Source organism: Hippopotamus amphibius, chromosome 3, assembly GCF_030028045.1.
Source record: "Hippopotamus amphibius kiboko isolate mHipAmp2 chromosome 3, mHipAmp2.hap2, whole genome shotgun sequence".
NCBI lineage: Eukaryota > Metazoa > Chordata > Mammalia > Artiodactyla > Hippopotamidae > Hippopotamus > Hippopotamus amphibius.
The window spans coordinates 42122581-42143725 of record NC_080188.1 but is presented as its reverse complement, the minus strand read 5'-3'; the positions used below and the strand labels follow the sequence as shown (position 1 = coordinate 42143725).

Sequence of the window (21145 nt, the reverse complement as noted above, 5' to 3'; positions counted from 1 at the left end):
TTGTTTTGTTTTCTTTTTAGATTCCACATAAAAGTGATACATTTCTCTGTCTTACTTCACTTAACATAACATCCTCAAGGTCCATCTATGTTGAGGCCAATGGCAACTTTTCCCTCTTCTTCATGACAATAATATTCCATTGTATATATAACAATCTTTTCTTTATCCATTCACTTATCCATAAACACTTAGGTTGTTTCCATGCTTTTGGCTATTGTAAATAATGCTGCAGTAAGCATAGGAGGGCAGTGATTTGTTTTCCTTTAGATATATAGCCAGAAGTAGAATTACTGGATATTATGGTACTTTTTTTTAAAATTTTGAGCAACGTCCATACGATTTTCCATAATGGCTACACCAATCTACATTCCCACCAACAATGTACAAGCCCTCTCTTTTTGCTACATCCTTACCAGCATTTGTTGTCTCTTACAGTTTTGATGACAGCCATTATAACAGGTGTGAAATGATAATTCAGGCTTTGCTTTGAATTTCCTTGATGATTAGTAATGTTGAGCACCATTTCATATTCGTATTGACCATTTGAATATTTTCTTTGGAAAAAATGTTTGTTAAGGTCCTTAGCTAATTTTTTATTGAATTATTTGTTTTTGTGCTATTGCATTGTGTGAGTTCCTTCTATATTTTAGGTTGTAATACTTACTCAGACATATGGTTTGCAAATATTTTCTCTCATTTCATAGGTTGCCTTCTTATTTTGTTGATCGTTTATTTTTCTGTGCAGTGTGCAGAAGGTATTAGTTGGAAGTAGTCCCACTTGTTTATTTTTAATTTTGTTACATATGTTTTAGGTGTCACATTTTAAATTCATTGCAAAGACCCACATCAAGAGTCATTTCCCCTTTGTTTTCTTTCAGGAATGTTATGGTTTTAGGTCTTATATTTAAGTCTTTAATCCATCTCAATACAATATTTGAAGTGGAGTAAAATCAAGGTCTAGTTTTTTCTTTTGCATGTGAATATCCATTTTTTCAGCAAGGATTATTTAAAACACTGTTTTGCTCCATTGAGTACTTTTGGCTCCTTGAGAAATATTAGTTGACTATAGAGGCATGGGTTTATTTTGGGGCTCTTGATTCTCTTCCATTGGACCACATGCCTGTATTTATGCCTGTACCATATGTGTTGATTACTATAGCTTTTATAATATTGCTTAAAATCAGAAAAGTGTGATGCCTCCAGGTTTCTTTTTCTTTCTCAGGATGGATTTGATTATTTCGGAACTTTTTCACTTTATATGAATTTTAAAATTATTTTCCTTCTTACAAATTTTTAACAGATATATCTCTAATACCCTACTACTATTAAAAATTGTTTTTATTCCTAAAAATTTTTTAAAGTTATTTATAGTTGTGATATCTTGTTTTATATAGCCACTTTTGTTTTCCTTTTTTTTTTTTTTTTTTGAGTATCTGTTCAAAATTTCCTCTGAGAAATTATTCAACAACTCACAAACAACATGAGTGCTTGAAATGATCTACGCTGCCCAGGAATATGGAATATGTTCAAAAGGCATATCACCTAATCAAGGTTGACATGTTGCACTGAGACTTTTCTGGACATTCTGTGACAGAAACAGGTGCCTATATCACTAGACATGATCCTAAAAAAAAGTGGGTAGAAATTGCTGTACCCATCGAGCATCCATGTTCAGAGTCCAAGCTACAAAAGGCAAAACTGAGAAGAGATAACTTAAAATCTCATCCTGGTGACATTTTCTGAGTCATGGATCAGGCATTGATTGATCTACAGCTGCATTGAAGTTGTTTGTTTACTTCTGGTTCCAGCAGCTTGACACTCAGTTTAGAAACATCCTTTCGAGTGAAGCATTAGTGATAGGATGTTACTCTGTCCCTGATTCTTTCCTAGTTCTTAGCAACTTAGAATATTCTTTGGGGGAATATATCAATAATCTGAGAAAGAAGAATAAAAGTTTGGTAAATAGAAGAAACACATTTTGTCTACTCTCATAAATGTTAAAATGCTATAAGATATAGATGTGATTTGGCTATTTAGAATTTAGGATCTTCATTATATAATTCATTCCAAGTATGTTTTCCAAATTTAAGAAATATGACTCATAACTTATGAAATTATTAATTGAAATGTCATAGATATATTCAAATAATTGATGAGGAAACTAGTAAGAATTCATTTCAAAAAGTTATTTGAGGAACTATTTATAAACCTTTTGGGGAATAAAGGAATGTTAGGATAATAGTACTAGATTAGTCATAAAAAAGCTCAAAATCCTTTAGGGCAGGGCTTCCCTGGTAGCACAGTGGTTAAAAATCTCCCTGACAATGCAGGGGCCATGAATTCAAGCCCTGGGCAGGGAAGATCCCACATGCCGCAGAGCAACTAAGCCTGTGTGCCACAATTATTGAGCCTGTGCTCTAGAGCCTGTGAGCCACAACTAATGAGCCCATGTGATGCAACTATGGAAGCCTGTGTGCTTAAAGCCTGTGCTCCACAACAAGAGAAGCCACCGCACTGAGAAGCCCACACACCACAATGAACTCACCACAACTAGAAAAAGCCCGTGTGCAGTGATGAAGTCCCAACACAGCCAATAAATAAAAACAAAATAAATAAATTTTTAAAAAATCCTGTAGGGCAATAAAATCATACTTTGGGGGATGATCTTTTCTACCGGACAGAAGTATGCCAGTTGACACTTAACTTCAATGTATTTTATAAATTTATTTACTTACATATTTTTATTTATTGGCTGTGTTGAGTCTTCATTGCTGCATGCAGGCTTTCTCTATTTGCAGTGAGTGGGGGCTACTGTTCGTTGTAGTGTGCAGGCTCCTCATTGCCGTGGCTTCACTTGTTGCGGAGCACGGGCTCTAGGTGTGTGGGCTTCAGTAGTTGCGCCCACGGGCTCAATAGTTGTGGCTCACGGGCTGTAGAGTGCAGGCTCATTAGCTGTGGCGCACCGGCTTAGTTGCTACATGGCATGTGGGATCTTCCTGGGGCAGGGATCAAACCCACGTCCCTGATTTGGCAGGCAGATTGTTAACCACTGAGCCACCTAGGAAGGCTCAGCTTCAATGTATTTTAACTCAAAAGTCCATAGTAAATCAAAAATAAATGACAAAGTAAAACACATACACTTTGCCCTAAAGTTGAAAAACATCCTTCAATCATTCATTCTTCAACAAATGCCCCAGCATAATATAAAAGTGATATGTGCTTTTGGAAATGTGGGAAATGTCTTTCCAAGTTTGGGACATTTTCTCAAAATCTCTTTATCCATATCAATTCTTTTTTTTACTTCTTACACTATATCATCTTCAGTTCAATAAGGTGCATTAAGCACACTAGATTACTAAATTAGGAGTGGAGATTTAACAGGTAAAAGTTATTTTCTTGATATGAAAGAGAGAGAACCAACCATAGGACCCCACGATTCTACTCCTGTGTCTGTAACCAAGAAAAATGAACACATATGTCCACACAAAACATATATATGAATGCTCAGAGCAGCATTATTCATAGTAGCTTAACATGAAAACAACTCAAATTCATCAACTGATGAATGGATAAACAAAATGAAGCATATCCATACAAAATATTATTCAGCAACAAAATGTAATGAAGTACTGATACACACGACCACAGGGATGAACCTTGAAAACATTATGCTAAGTGAAAGAAGTCAGCATAAAAGATCACATAGTGTATGATTTCATTTATATTAAGGGAAATAAGATTAGTCTGGAATAGACAAAGAAAAGTAGATTAGTGGTTGTCAGGGGCTACGAAGAGGGAGAAATGGAGAATGGCTGCCTATGGATACAGAATTTCTTTTGGGGTAATGGCATTTTCTAAAATTTAATAGTGGAGATGGTTTCACACCTTTTTGAATATACTAAAAACTAATCACTTGTGTATTTAAAAGGAAGGATTGTATGGTATATGTGAATTATATCTCAATTAAACTACCATAAAAAGAATGAGGGAGTGAAGCATCATAGAAAAAAATAATAATAATATTATACCCATGGCTGACACCAAGAAGTCTCCAAAATGGGATATGTGCTGAGTATGGATTTTGTCATGACCAGAATCAAACCCGTAATTTACTGAGATTTGCTTGTGATCGCTTATGCAGATAGGTTTTCCTAGCAGTTCAAAATGCATTGTATTTTCTAATCAAAACTTTAGCACACTTAGAACATCAAGGAGAATATTCAAAAAGCCCTGTGGTGAGAAACCAGACAGCTATGAATTCCTCATAGCAGTGATATGGAGTACATATTTCAAAAGGACACCAAAACTCTGGGTAAGGTTCCCTATATCACAGAAATCGACTAGAATTCAGAAATGAAGCTCTGGTTCCAAACTAAGGAAGATGATTCAATTCAGAGTCACTAATCTGAGTTCTCATTCTGTAAATGTTCACTTGGTTTCCACTTCAGTTCAAAGAACTTTTTGTAGTGTTCGTCAACTGAATATGTCAAAACAGCAAATATTTCACGACCAGATTATCATGCAGTGCAAGATCCTTTACCAAAGAGGATAAAATCTTATAAAATAGGAACTTTCATTTTCTATAGCAAAGGAGATAATCACTTAAAATTTTATTAAAAGTATTCAGTTTGTAATTAGTTGTGACAGCACACTTGAAAACACTAGAAAAAAAAAAAAAGATGGATAAAGCACAAGTTGTTTTTTAAAGTAACCAGAGGCTTTTGGAGCAATGAGGATGAGATAAATTGGAATTCCAGAAGCAGAGGTGACTCTACCATAGCAGGCCGAGGATCACTGGCTGAGTTTCTTGTACTTGCTAGAAACATATGCTGATTCTGAACAAGGTGTAGGGCTCAGGCTTAGCTCAGGCTTAGCTCAAGCTGAAACATTCCATTGGCAGAGAGAAAGCAGCAGGCTTTTGACTTTGCTCCATACTTAAATCTGTGTTTAATTATTCATAATCTGACTATTGTGTACTCTTGGGAGGAAAAGGCCAATTGATTCAATCTAGGTTACATAGGCCTAGTATTGGTCTTTAATGATTTTTCCTAGAAAAATAGGAGAAATGTCTTACGTTTAACCTATCAGTTTGTTTTCCCTCTGTTATCCTTCATTTTTATTCAGGAAAACCTACCACACTATGTGAGATGATGGGGAAAGCTGAAATGTGGTTGTTGCGAACTAACTGGGATTTTGAATTTCCTCAACCTTATTTACCTAATTTTGAATTTGTTGGAGGACTGCACTGTAAGCCTGCAAAGCCCCTACCTCAGGTAATTAAATGTGCTTATTATTTTCCTATTTGAGTATTTATCTCTTAGAATGATTTCTAGTATATCATTGATAGTATTTGATCTGCAAACTGAGAACGCAGACACCGAAATTAATGGTCATTATTCCCTTAAACTATTACACTGCAATAAGTAGGTCAGTAGCCTATATTTTGTACTACGTATTGTTATCTGACAGAAGTAGCCCCCATATATTTCCTTTTCCTTTTCACAGTTCATTCATTATTGATGAAGATGTATTTTTATACAAATTTTAAAATATTTCCCAGTATCTCAAGTATACTATGCTATAATTGAACATAAATGTAAAGATAGCCTTACATATTAAGTTAAAGCATCTATACACACAGTGTAATGGTTAATTTTACCTTTCAAGTTGCCTGGGCCAGGTACCCAGCTATTAGTAGACAAACATTATTGTATTAAAGAAACATTATTCTGGAAGTTTCGGAGAGGGTATTTTTGGATGTCATTAACTTTTAAATATGTGGACCTTGAATAAACTAATTGCTCTCCATTATGTGGGGGAGCCTCATCCACTTAGTTGAAGACCTGAATAGAACAAAAGACTGAAGTCTAGCAGTAGACAGCCTTCAGATCTGAACTACAGCAGTGGCTCTTCTCTGAGTCTCCAGCCTGCAGGCTTGTTCTGCAGATTAAACTTGCCAGCCTCCATAATCATGTGACTCAATCCTTTAATATAAATCGTTTCCTTGTCTTTCCATTTCAAGCCTCACACCTTCTTTTCTTGTGTTATTTGACTTAGTTTTGTTCGTAGTTCGACCTAGGATGAAAAGATTTATTTTTATTTCAGTCGCATTAAATATGCTGTTTTTATTTTGAATCCAAAGATATTATATTCCTATCATCCTCAGAGCATGCTTTATAGGTTTTTCTGCATTACCTATCTGGTCAGGTGTTATATGGCTGCCTCAGTCCTAATTGTGTTTGTGGAAGCTTATGTAAAGAACCAATATAACCAAAATAAAAGAGACTTGAAATGTAGAAAAGAGAAAAAAGTAAATATACCAAGATTATGTCATTGTATTGACCATGATTCAGCAGAAAAATGAAAGATAATCTTATTAGCATCCAAGGCTAAACATAAAGTGAAGCACCAGAACTATTTAACTTTAAGCTAGAAATTTGGCTCTGTCAGCTACGGCTGTGTAGACTTGGACAAATTTCTTAACCTTACTGAGATAGCTTTCTCATCTGTAAATGTATGCATATGTCTTAAGATTACTGTATATCTAAGTCAAATGATACATGTAAAGAGCTCAGCAAATGGCAGAAGATAATGTGTAGTCAATAATTTGTGAACACAAACAACATGCACACAGACACACACATACATCAAATAAGGTACCCCAGATGAACCTTTAGTATAAATAATTTTTAATTTGCCTAATAACCCATGATTTCAGGTCATATTTGATACTCTGAAATGATTAACCTATGAAAGTACAGAATTGTTCTAATAATTCAGACACACTGAGAAAAGTGTGCGACTCATTCGTGTAACTGTAAACTTTCATATTTCAAAGACTGTTTTCTTTACAGGAGTTTGAAGAGTTTGTTCAAAGCTCTGGAGAAGATGGAGTTGTGGTGTTTACTCTGGGGTCAATGATCAAAAACCTCACAGAAGAAAAGTCTAATGTGGTTGCATCAGCCCTGGCCCAGATTCCACAGAAGGTCAGATAATTGTATTTTTTGAGGGGCAGTTATTTTAACATCCATGAAGATCTCCTTAAAAGTGTACTTTTAAAATGTAGGAAAAGCTATTGTTATTGTTAGTGTCAACTTAACTGAACTCTGAAGAAAAAGTATAAATGTTAAAAAGAGATATTTGATTGCTACGTTGCTTTAAACCTGGCATTACTAGCAGGAAAATATATTGCAGTGTTTTCCTTAAATAATGAGGTAAAACTTAATCATCCGTTACTGTTAAACAGTCAGTCAGATTTGTGTCTAGGTTTTAAGGCATCCACGTAACCTAACCTTGTTTTGTTTTTTTGGTTTTTGTTTTTCTAATCTGAAGCATATAAACAATACACTTAACGTGACAGAGAATAAAAGAGAATCAAAATAATAGCCTTGATTCACAGGATGACTTGGGACTATATTTTGTTTCAATTTATGATTTTGAATGTAGCCCTAGCTGAACATGGAACTGAGAACTTAGATTCTGAAAATAATCCTAAATAGTGATTCTTCTGTTTAAATAGTTAAAACATTAATAATATGGTAAAATATTTATGCAGTATACTCTACGATGTTAGAGCAAACTATATGTTTATTGATACCATTCTAGGTTATAACTGAGTGATGTTGTCCTTAAACTACCAGAGACACTTTTTTTTCTACCTTTAATTAAATAGACCATTACAGTAATTTAAGTTCCAATTGATTATGAAAATTCTTATATTTATACGGAAATTACTTTCAAAAATTATTTTGTGGAGGTCATACCCATTTAAACATTTAATCTAAAAAGCATCTTCATAAAAACATTGAATATTCAATTGCATTAATATAGAGTTCTTAAGTGTTGCATCAAGGAAGGGTTAGAAGAACCAAGAACTGTCTCTCCAAAATTATGTTGGGTAAAAGTGGCAAGAGAGGACATCTTTGTCTTGTTCCCGACCTTAGAGGAAATGCTTTCCATTTTTCACTGTTGAGAATGATGTTTGCTATTGGTTTGTCATATATGGCCTTTATAATGTTAAGGTAGGTTCCCTCTATGCCCACTTTCTGGAGAGTTTTTGTCATAAAAGGGTGTTGAATTTTGTCAAAAGCCTTTTCTGCATCTATTGAGATAAGCATATGGTTTTATTGTTCAGTTTGCTAATGTGGTGTATCACATTGATTGATTTGGGTATATTGAAGAATCCTTGCATCCCTGGGATAAATCCCACTTGAACATGGTATATGATCCTTTTAATGTGTTGTTGGATTCTATTTGCTACTATTTTGTTGAGAATTTTTGCGTCTATATTCCTTAGTGATATTGCTCTGTAATTTTCTGTTTCTGTGATATCTTTGTCTGGTTTTAGTATCAGGGTGAGGCTGGCCTCATAGAATGAGCTTGGGAGAATTCCTTCCTCTGCAAGTTTTTGGAAGAGTTTAAGAAGGGTGGGTGTCAGCTCTTCTCTAAATGTTTGATAGAATTCACCTTTGAAGCCATCATGTCCTACACTTTTGTTTGTTGGACGTTTTTGAATCACAGCTTTAATTTCAGTACTTGTAATTGGTCTGTTCATATTTTCTCTTTCTTCCTGGTTCAGTCCTGGGAGAGTCTACATTTCTAAGAATTTGTCCATTTCTTCTAGGTTGTCCATTTTATTGGTGTATAGTTGCTAGTAGTACTCTCGTATGATCCTTTGTAATTTTAAAGTGTCCATTGTAACTTCTTTCTTATTTCTAATTTTATTCATTTGGAACTTCTCCCCTTTTTTCTGGATGAGTCTGGCTAAAGATTTGTCAATTTTATCCTCTCAAGGAACCAGCTTTTAGTTTCATTGATCTTTGCTATTCTTTTCTTTGTTTCTATTTCATTTATTTCTGCTCTGGTCTTTATGATTTTTTCCCTCTATTAACTTTGGGTTTGCTGCTGTTGTTGTTGTTCTTTCCTTAGTTCTTTTCGATGTAAGGCTAGACTTGTTGGGGGGATTTTTCTTGTTTTGTGAGGTAGGATTGTATTGCTATAAACATCCCTCTTAGAACTGCTTTTGCTGCATCCCATAGGTTTTGGATCATCACGTTTTCATTGTCATTTGTTTCTAGGTATTTTTTGATTTCCTCTTTGGTTTCTTGAGTGATCCATTGGTTGTTTAGTAACATAATGTTTAGCCTCCATGTGTTTGTTTTTTCCAGCTTTTTTTCTGCAATTGATTTCTAATATTATAGCATTGTGCCTGGATAAGATACTTGATATGATTTTAATTTTGTTAAATTTACCAAGGCTTGATTTGTGACCCAAGATGTAATCTATCCTGCAGAATGTTCCATGTGCACTAGAGGAGAAAGTGTATTCTGCTGCTTTCAGACAGAATGGCCTGTAAATATTAATTATGTCTATCTGATCTAATGTGTCATTTAAGACTTGTATTTCCTTACTGATTTTCTGTTTGGATGATCTGTCCATTGGCCTAGGTGTGGTGTTAAAGTCCCCCACTATTATTGTGTTGTTGCTTTCCGCTTTTATGGCTGTTCTCCTACTATGGGTGCATATATTTACAATTGTTATATCTTCCTTTGGGATTGATCCCTTGGTCATTGTGTAGTGTCCTTCCTTGTCTCTTGTAACAGTCTTTATTTTAAAGTCTATTTTGTCTGATATGAGTATTACTACTCCAGCTTTCTTTTAATCTCCATCTGCATGGAATATCCTTTTCCATCCCCTCACTTTTAGTCTGTATGTGTCTATAGGTCTGAAGTGGGCCTCTTGTAGACAGTTTATATAAGGGCCTTGCTTTCTTTATCAATTAAGCCAGTCTGTGTATTTGGTTAGAGCATTTAACCATTTACATTTAAGCTAATTATCAATATGTATGTTCTTATTGCCATTTTTGTAATTGTTTTGAATTTGTTTTTATAGTTTTTTTTCTTCCCTCCTTCTTTTGTTCTTTTCTCTTGTGGTTGCATGACCATCTTTAGGATTGTGTTTGGAATACTTTTTCTTTCTTGTGTGTATCTATTGTAGTTTTATGGCTTGCATTTCCCATGAAGTTTTGATATAACAGTCTATATATATGTAAAAGTTTGCTTTAAGTTGCTGGTCTTTTTGTTTCCAACGCCTTATCCTACATTTGTAATCTCCTCTTCTTATGATTGCTGGTTTTGATGTCATATTTGTGTGTGGATGCTATCCTACCTTTACTATATGTTTGTCTTTACCAGTCAGCTTTACCATTTGTGATTTTCTTATTTCCAGTTGCGGCCTCAATGTTTATCCACTGCCCACAGAAATTCCTTTCGGAAGTCCTAGTTATGACAGTCAGAGAGAAAAAAAAAAAAAAAAAAGGAATCCAAATTGGAAAAGAAGAAGTAAAACTATCACTGTTTGCAGGTGACATGATACTGTAAATAGAAAATCTTAAATATGCTACTAGAAAACTACTAGAGCTCACCAATGAATTTGGTAAAGTTGCAGTATACAAAGTTAATACACAGAAATCTCTTGCATTCCTATACACTAACAACAAAAGATCAGAAAGAGACATTAAGAAAACCTAACCATTTACCATCACATCAAAAAGAATAAAATACCTACGATTGAATTGAATCTATAGATGGTTTTGGGTAGTATAGTCATTTTCACAATATTGATTCTTCCAATCCAAGAATGTAGTAATCTCTCCATCTGTTTTTGTCATTTTGATTTCTTTCATCAGTATCTTATAGTTTTCTGGGTATAAGTCTTTTGCCTCCTTAGGCAGGTTTATTCCTAGGTATTTTATTCTTTTTGTTGCAATGGTAAAAGAGAGTATTTCCTTAATTTCTCTTTCTGCTATTTTGCTGTTAGTGTATAGGAATACAAGAGACTTTTGTGCAATAATTTTGTATCCTGAGACATTACTAAGTTCATTGATTAGTGCTAGTAGGTTTCTGGTAGCAACTTTAGGGTTTCCTATGTATAATATCATGTCATCTGCAAAGAGTGACAATTTTACTTCTTTTCCAATTTGGATTCCTTTCATTTCATTTTCTTCTCTGATTGCTGTGGCTAAAACTTCCAAAACTATGATAAAAAATAATGGCGAGACTGGGCACCCTTGTCTTATTCCTGTCCTTAGAGGGAATGCTTTTGTTTTTCCTTATTGAGAATGATGTTGGCTCTTGGTTTGTCATACATGGCTTTTATTATGTTGAGGTACTTTCCTTCTATGTGCTAGCCAGGACATGGAAGCAACCTAAATGCCCATCAACTGATGAATGCATAAAGATGATGTGGCACATATATACAATGGAATATTACTCAGCCATAAAAAGGAATGAACTTGAGTTATCTGTGGTGAGGTGGATGGACGTAGAGACTGTCATGCAGAGCAAAGTAAGCCAGAAAGAGAAAAACAAATACTGTATGGAAACTCATATGTATATAATCTAAGAAAAAATGGTACTGATGAGCCCAGTGACAGGGCAGGAATAAAGATACAGATGTAGCGAATGGACTTGAGGACACAGGGAGGGGGGCAAAAGGGAAGCTAGGATGAAGTGAGAGTAGCATTGCCATATATACACTACCAAATGTAAAATAGATAGCTAGTGGGAAGCTCAACATCACTAATTATTAGAGAAATACAAGTCAAAAGTATCATGTGGTATCACCTCACACCAGTAGGCATGGCCATCACCAAAAAGTCTTCAAACGATAAATGCTGGAGAGGGTGAAGAGAAAAGGGAAGCCTCCTACACTGTTGGTGGGAATGTAAATTGGTACAGCCACTATGCAGAATAGTATGGAGGTTCCATAAAAAACTAAAAATGGAGCTACCATATGATCCAACAATCCTGCTGTTGGGCATATATCTGGAAAAAACCATAATTCAAAAACATACATGCACCCCATTGTACACAGCAGCACTATTTACAATAGCCAGGACATAGAAGCAACATAAATGTCCATCAACAGAAGAATAGATAAAGAAAATGTGGTACAAATATGCAATAGAATACTATTCAGCCATAAAAGAAGAATGAAATAATGCCATTTGCAGCAATGTGGATGGACCTAGAGTTTGTCATACTCAGTGAAGTAAGTCAGACAGAAAAAAACAAATGGCATATCATACCAATTATATGTAGAGTCTAAGAAAAGGCTACAAATGAACTTACCTACAAAATAGACATAGAGTTTCAGATGGAGAAAACAAACTAACGGTTACCTGGGGGTGGGGGGAATGGGGAGGGTAATTTGGGAGATTGGGATTAACACATAAATACTACTATATGTAAAATCGATAGCTAGTAAGAACCTACTGTATAGCACAGGGAACTCTACTCAAAACTCTGTAATGAGCTATATGGGAAAAGAATCTAATAAATGGTGGATGTATGTATATGCCTAATTGAATCATTTTGCTGTACACCTGAAACTAACATGACATTATAAATCAAATATACTCCAATAAAAATTAAAAAAAGAAAAAGAAACTGTCTCACCACCTACGCAAAATTGTACTAGCAGAAACTTTCTGAAGTAACCATATTGGAACTCTGAATTCTATCTGAGCAGTTGCAACAAGCAGGGGAAAGCCAGACTGGTAAATTGTGGTTAATTTTGGTCAATTTCAGCCTTTAACATAGCAGCAGATTCAGAACCTCCATTACCCAACCTGGTGGCAGTCAACATGCCTATGTTCCTGGTATAATTTACTGACATCATGATGAGCAGCAAAGACATTCTTCTCCACATACTGGGGTTCTTCATTCTATTGCCGATTACTGCCCTTGGTCACTGACTTGTAGGCACAGAAGCTGGCCACAGCTGTTTCAAACCTTGTTATCAGAAGCTTCCAGAGGTTGTAAAGGACAGCAATCATAAGAAGAGGAGATTACAAATGTAGGATAAGGCGTTGGAAATTAAAAGACCCGCAACCGAAAGCAAACTTTTACATATATATAGACTGTTATATCAAAACTTCATGAGAAGTTTTCTTTTTTAATTTTCTTTTTTTCTTCATTGGAGAAACAGACATTAAAGAATTAGGCCATTAAAAACAACAACATAGCAACTCACATACAGTGGAAGTTAGAGAGCTGTGCTCATGACCAGGGAAAGACACAGGCTCAGAAAAGAACTGAACAGATCTAACATTAAAGACCTAAGTCTTTAACTGCAGCCTGATTCCTGGCAAAAATAAATTCTTCAATAAATAAAAGAAAAAAAATCAAAGCCCTAGGAAAAGAGGAATCTGATTTCTGGAGTTAGTACATTATAAAAATCAAATGTACAGTTCTCAACACATATAAAAGGGCAAAAACACTAGTTAAAATACAGTCCAATCAAAGGAACAAAATTAACTGAGAAAAACCATTCCTGAGGAAGCCTGGATGTTGGAATTATTGGAAAAAGCCTTTAAAACCACTGTCTTAAAGATGCACAAAGAACTAAAGGAAGGCAATAATAAAGAGAAGATAATGATATGGAAACAAAGTGATATTGATAAAGGGAAATATTGATAAAGGGAAAAATTATTTTAAAAGAACCAAAAAAAAAAAATTCTGGAGCTAAAACATTACAATAACTAAAATGAAAAATTTCCAAATCAGACAACAGCGGGCAGAATTATCAGCACACCTGAAGAAAGGATCATTGAAATTACCAAATTAGAGGAATAGAAAGAAAACAAATGAAGAAAAATGAACAAACCCTAAGGCACTTGTGGGACACCACCTTGCAAATGAGCATAGAGACTGTGGGAGTTCCAGAAAAAGAGAAACAGACAGAAAAGATATTTAAAGAAATAATGGCTTAAAATAATCCAAATTTAATGAAAAATATGAATCTACAAATCCAAGAAATTTATTGATGTTCAAGTAGGATAAAATCAAAGCGACCTATACAAGGACCTATTAAAATCAAGCTGTTGAAAGCCAAAGACAATGAGGAAATCTTGAGAGGAGCAAGAGAGAAGGAATTCATCATATAAAAGGTAACTTCACTAAGATGATAAGCCAATTTCTCATCAGAAATCTTGAAGGCCAGAAGGCAATGGATTGATAAATTCCAAGTGCTGAAAGAAAAAAATGTTACCCGAGCATTTTTTCAGGCAAAATTTCCTTCAAAGATGAGGTAGAAATTATGACTTTACCAGATAAACAAAAGCTGGGGAACATCATTACCAGTAGACTTTGCCTGTAAAAAATGCAAAAGGGAGTCTTTCTGGCTGAAATAAAAAGCTGCTAGACAGTAACACAAACCACATGAAGAAATAAATATCTTCAGTAAAGGTGAAAAACAAAGGTAATTTAAAAAGCTAGCATCATTCTAATTTTGGTTGTAACTCCAATTTATTTTAATTTCCTCCATAATGTGAAAGAAAATACATACAAACACTTATTAATCTATGTAGCTAGGAACACAGTGATTAATATGTAATTTATGACATCAATTAGAAAGATTTGGATGGAGATATAAAGGAGCAGAGTTTTTGTATGCTTTGAAGGTACCAAGAAATAGGTCAAAGAATAAATCCCAAGAAAATTTAAAAATACTTTTTAAATTAATGAAAACACAAGAGACTGTAACAAGAGAGGCAGAGGAAGCAAGGATCAGAGGGAAATTTATAGCTAAATTTGCCTATTGGAAAAGAAGGAAGATATAAAATCAATAACCACACATTATACCTTAAAGAACTATAGAAAGAAGGCAAAGAGCACTCAAAGCTGGCAAAAGGAAAGAAATAACGAAGATTAGAGCAAAGATAAACAAAACAAAGTTTTTGAAAAAAGAGCGAGAATCAATAAAACCAAAAGCTGGTTCTTTGAAAAGATCACCAAAATTATCAAAGCATTAGCTAATGTGGCAAAGAGTCGATGCAAATAATTAAAACCAGAAATGAACCTAGGGGGATTACTAATGGCTTTACAGATATGAAAGGGATTATAGGAAAATATGATGGAGGTGCAGCCAAGATGGCAGAGAAGGAAGACGCTGAGCTCACTTCTTCCCTCTGGCATACCTAAATAGCAGCATTTCATAGAGCAACTATTAATGAGAAAAACCAGAAGACTAGAAGAAAAGACCTTGATATCCACGTGCAAAAGAATAAAATTGGACCTTCACCTTATAACGTATACAAAATCAACTCAAAATCTATCAGAGACTTAAAGTTTGAAGTAAAACTAGAACACTTTTACAAGAAAATCCTAAACGAAAACTATCACATTGGATTTTCCTATGATTTCATAGGTAAGACACCAAAAGCAAAAGCAGAAAGAAAAAATATATAAATTGGACTTCTTCAAATGAAGAACTTTGCGCATCAAAAGATACTATCAAGAGAGTGAAATAAAGTGTACAGATTTTGAGAAAATCTTTTCAAATCATGTATTTGATAAGGAATTACTGTGCACAATACATAAAGAAATGCTACAACTCAACAACAACATCAAAAACCCAATTGAAAAATGGGAACATACTTGAATAGACTTCTCCAAAGAAGATATATGAATGGTCAAAAAGCATAGAAAAAGAAGCTCAATATCATTAATCATTAAGGAACTGCACATTAAAAGCGCAAAGAGATATCACTCCACTCATTAGGATAGCTACTATCAGAACAGAAAAAGAAGGAAAATAAGTGTTAGTGAGAATGTAGAAAAATGGGACTTGGTGTACTGCTGCTAGGAGTGTAAAATAATGCATCTGCTGCGGAAAACTTTTCTGTGGTTACTCAGAAAGTTAAACGTAGAGCTATCATGTGACCCAGACATTCTAATCTGGGCTATATATCGAAAGGAATTGAAATCAGGGATTAAAACATATATTTGTACAACAATGGTCATAGCAACAAAATTCACGATAGCAAAATGAATGGATAAAGAAATTTTTTATTTTTTATATTTTATTTTGGGGGGTTTCATATTGTTATTTTTATTTTTTTTAATTTTTATTGTTGGAGTGTAGTTGCTTTATAATATCATGTTAGTTTTTGCTGTATAGCAAAGTGAATCAGCTATACGAATACACATATCCCCTCTTTTTGGATTTCCTTCCCATTTAGGTTAGTGCAGAGCATACAGTAGAGCTCCCTGTGCTATACAGTAGGTCCTCATTAGTTTTCTATTTTAGACATAGTATCAATAGTGTATATATGTCAATCCCCATCTCTCAGTTCATCCCACCGCATCTTCCCCCTTGGTTTCCATACATTTGTTGTCTACACCTGTGTCTCTATTTCTGCTTTACAATTGTTTATATATATATAAAAAATATATATATGAAATATTCAACCTTAAAAAGAAAGGAAATTCTGATATGTTACAACATGCAAGAAGCTTGAAGACATACTGCTAAGTAAAATACTGCTAGGTCAGAAGAAGACAAATACTGCGTGATTTGTATGTATACAAATACTGTGTGATTCTGCTTATACTTGTTTCCTAGAATAGTCAAATTTATGGAGACAGAAAGTAAAAGAGAGGTTATCAGGGCCTAAGGAATGAGAGCAATAGGGAGGTATTTAATGATACAGAGTTGACGTTAGAGATGATGAAAGCATTTGGAATACAGATAGTGTTGATGGTTACACAACATTGTGGATATTTTTTATGTCACCAAACTCTATAGTTACAATACTTGAAAATGATAAATATCATTATGAACGTTTTAACTATAATAAAAAAGACAATGCTCGAGTCTATGTTACTGCCGAGTATATAAGAAAGATCAAAGCACTAACACTTTCTTACTGAGGTAAACAACATGCCTCCCCTTTGCCTCTGAAAACTTTGTTTCAAAAATCCCCTTTACCAGAATGGCCTGGTAACACTAATATACAATTGTTTCAGATACAGATTAGAATTAGCGCAATGATGATAGTCTATCGACTAGGATTATCGCAAGCCTTTGTAAACATGGTTGTAGCGTCAGTGATTTAAAAACATTGATTACTTAATCACTTAGGGCTTCAGTTTGCTTCTGTATTACCTGGAGGCATTGAACCAGATTAATTATAGGTTAACTGCCTGCTTTTGACCGGATATGATTCCAAAAGTGTTCTAGTAAAGACATTTATCTTAACAGGTTCTGTGGAGGTACACAGGAAAGAAACCAGAAACATTAGGAGCCAACACCCGACTATATGAATGGATTCCACAGAATGATATTCTTGGTAAGACCAAAGAGAAGCAAAAGTAAACAGAACTGAATGAGGGATAATCTGAGTGACTACTCAGTAACAAATAAATCCAACAAATTTGTATTTTAAATAATCAAAACTATGCTTTAATGTTTTCTTCACATTTCCTCTGGAGCTTGTTAAACAAAAAACTATTCATGACACTTGTTAAAGACTAAGGCACACTTTCTTCAACACCATCATGGTAAGTATAGTTGACTTGGTTATAAAAATTCCTTGGTTATAAGGAAAAGTGGGAAGTTAATCCCAAAAGAGCAGAGTGAAAAGCCACTGGGTGGAAAATTACAAAGAGGAAACATCAGGGGCGAAGGAGCAGTCTGGCAAATCCAACATAATTAGATTCTTACTGAAGGCACACTAGGGTCATCAGATATCACTTGGGGGATGGTGAAAGATGAAGTGACAGCTATAAAAAGTGATCCGATATCAAGGCTGCGAGAATCTAGTTAAACTGATTTAATAGAATGCTTGCTAAAATTGGGCAATGCAGAGATAAAGCTGCCCCCAAATCAAGTTCTATTTGAGAAGAGAGTTCAGAGGAGCCTGACTAGACTTTGGTCAAGGATAGAATCTTTGTCAAGCTCTAACATAACTGTGGAATTTATAATTCTCCTATTTTTGATAGTCTCTCCCTCCTCAAAATCAGAGTCAAGGAATATACCTTTAGATCAGGCTCTCATTAACTTTTGATTAGAATATTGTAGAACTCTCCTGACTTTCTACATCCATTTTCTCCCACCTCTCTTCTCATTTCCCCACTATAATAATTTGAAAAAAAATCAGGTAAACCATTTCACCATCCTTAATATTATGAATGTCTCCATATTACTATAAAGTCAAGTGCAAATTCCTTTTTTCTTAAATGGAGCACTTCACGAACTTGCCTTAGCCCATCTGTCTAGCCTGTTATGCCAACTTTCCCATATTGAAACCTTGCACATCTCACTTTCCCTTCGCCATGTACAAAAACATTTGGTTTCCTCAATTCCTCCATTCCTTTTTAGTAATGTATTCTCACCCTCAATAACTTCTCAAGTGTCAAGTACTCCTTATCATGTGTTCTGCAGGAACCTTCTCAGTTGTTTGTGGAATGACTTAACTGCTAGAATCACTAATTGCTGCTCAGCCTGGAATAATTAATTGCTGCTTTCTTTGGAGCCTATACGAATTTATATATGGCCTCATGGCACAGAACTATAAAGAAGATGCTGTCTAACTGAATTAATGATTTATAGAGGTGTCATGATTTTGTGTTTCTGAAACTCTTACAACTTAGAATAATGATATATTCTTTTTATTTTTAGGCCATCCCAAAACCAGAGCTTTTATCACTCACTGTGGAACTAATGGGATCTATGAAGCCATTTACCACGGGGTCCCTATGGTGGGAGTTCCCATGTTTGGTGATCAGCATGATAACGTTGCTCGTGTAAAAGCCAAAGGGGCAGCTGTTGAAGTAGACTTGCAGACAATGACAAGTTCCGATCTGCTGAATGCTTTGAAGGCAGTCATCAACAACTCTTCGTGAGTATAGAATATATTCTTTTGTAAGAAGCATCTTGTTTTTTAAAAGGAATAATCAGTTTCATAAATTTTAAGTTGATTACTGTTACATAATCACCGGCACATGGCTAATATCAAATAAGATTGTTTTCTACTTCCTAAATTTTATGAAGTTATTTTGTCACCTACCATTACTGGGCAATAGATTACAACCTCAGAGAAATGTCTCATTTAAAGAAAATAAGCTATTATTTACATGATACAAATCATTTTATTAATAATAGCTTTTTTTTATTTTTGGGGGGTACACCAGGTTCAATTATGTTTTTATACACATATCCCAGTATTCCCTCCCTTCCTTGACTCCCCCACCCCGAGTCCCCCCCACCCTCCCCACCTCAGTCCTCTAAGGCATCTTCCATCCTCGAGTTGGACTCCCTTTGTTATACAACAACTTCCCACTGACTATTTTACAGTTGGTAGTATATATATGTCTGTGCTACTCTCTCGCTTCCTCTCAGTTTCCCCTTCACCCTCCGCCCTCTCCCATACCTCGAGTTCTCCAGACCATTCTCTGTATCTGCATCCTTGTTCTTGTCACTGAGTTCATCAGTACCATTTTTAGATTCCATATATGTGAGTTAGCATACAATATTTGTCCTTCTCTTTCTGACTTACTTCACTATGTATGACAGATGGTAGTTCTATCCACCTCATTACATATAGCTCCATCTCATCCCTTTTTATAGCTGAGTAATATTCCATGGTATATATATGCCACATCTTCTGTATTCATTCATTTGTTGATGGGCATTTAGGTTGCTTCCATGTCCTGGCTATTGTAAATAGTGCTGCAATAAACATGATGGTACAAGTTTCTTTTGGGATTATGGTTTTCTTTGGGTATATGCCCAGGAGTGGGATTACTGGATCATATGGTAGTTCTACTTGTAGTTTTTTAAGGAACCTCCAAATTGTTTTCCATAGTGGCTGTACCAACTTACAGTCCCACCAACAGTGCAGGAAAGTTCCCTTTTCTCCACACCCTCTCCAACATTTGTGGTTTCCAGATTTTGTGATGATGGCCATTCTGACTTGTGTGAGGTGATACCTCATTGTGGCTTTGACTTGCATTTTTCTGATGATGAGTGATGTTGAGCATCTTTTCATGTGTGTGTTGGCCATCTGTATGTCTTCTTTGGAGAAATGTCTATTTAGGTCTTCTGCCCATTTGTGGATTGGGTTATTTGCTTTTTTGGTATTAAGCTTCATGAGCTGCTTATATATTTTGGAGGTTAATCCTTTGTCCGTTGTTTCATAGGCAATTATTTTTTCCCATTCTGAGGGTTGCCTTTTAGTCTTGTTTAGGGTTTCTTTCACTGTGCAAAAGCTTTTAAGTTTCATGAGGTCCCATTTGTTTATTCTTGATTTTATTTCCCTGATTCTAGGAGGTGGGTCAAAAAGGATGTTGCTTTGATGTATGTCAAAGATTGTTCTGCCTATGTTTTCCTCTAGGAGTTTTATAGTGTCTGGCCTTACATGTAGGTCTTTAATCCATTTGGAGTTTATTTTTGTGTATGGTGTTAGGAAGTGTTCTAATTTCATTCTTTGACATGTTGCTGTCCAATTTTCCCAGCACCACTTATTGAAAAGGCTGTCTTTTTTCCATTGTATATTCGTGCCTCCTTTGTCAAAGATAAGGTGCCCATATGTGTTTGGGCTTACTTCTGAGTTCTCTATTCTATTCCATTGATCTTCCTTTCTATTTTTGTGCCAGTACCATACTGTCTTGATCACTATGGCCTTGTAGTATAGTTTGAAGTCAGGAAGTCTGATTCCACCAACTCCATTTTTCCTTCTCAAGATTGCTTTGGCTATTCGGGGTCTTTTGTGTTTCCATACAAATCGTAAGATTTCTTGCTCTAGTTCTGTGAAAAATGCCATTGGTAATTTGATCGGGATTGCATTGAATCTGTAAATTGCTTTGGGTAGTACAGTCATTTTCACGATGTTGATTCTTCCAATCCAGGAACATGGTATGTCCCTCCATCTGTTTGTGTTGTCTTTGATTTCTTTCATCAATGTCTTAAAGTTTTCTGCATACACATCTTTTGCCTCCTTAGGCAGGTTTATTCCTAGGTATTTGATTCTTTTGGTTGCAATGGTGAATGGGAGAGTTTCCTTAATTTCTCTTTCTGCTCTTCCGTTGTTAGTGTATAGGAATGCAAGAGATTTCTGTGCATTAATTTTGTATCCTGCTACTTTACTAAACTCATCAATGAGTGCTAGCAGTTTTCTGGTAGAGTCTTTAGGGTTTTCTATATATAATATCATGTCATCTGCAAAGAGTGACAATTTGACTTCTTCTTTTCCAATTTGGATTCCTTTGATTTCTTTTTCTTCTCTGATTGCTGTGGCTAACACTTCCATAACTATGTTGAATAATAGTGATGAGAGTGGACACCCTTGTCTTGTTCCTGT

The 21145-nt window shown here is 35.1% G+C and overlaps 1 protein-coding gene across 1 annotated transcript in view; it reads left to right on the top strand.

Annotated features, from left to right (window-relative positions):
- LOC130850003 (UDP-glucuronosyltransferase 2C1-like) overlaps window positions 1-21145 on the top strand; it is a 37769-nt gene that overhangs the window by 9450 nt on the left and 7174 nt on the right. Inside the window, exons 2-5 of the mRNA XM_057729309.1 lie at window positions 5125-5273; window positions 6855-6986; window positions 17047-17134; window positions 18466-18685. Coding sequence (XP_057585292.1) covers window positions 5125-5273; window positions 6855-6986; window positions 17047-17134; window positions 18466-18685 — 589 coding nt within the window. The remainder of the gene's footprint in view (window positions 1-5124; window positions 5274-6854; window positions 6987-17046; window positions 17135-18465; window positions 18686-21145) is intronic.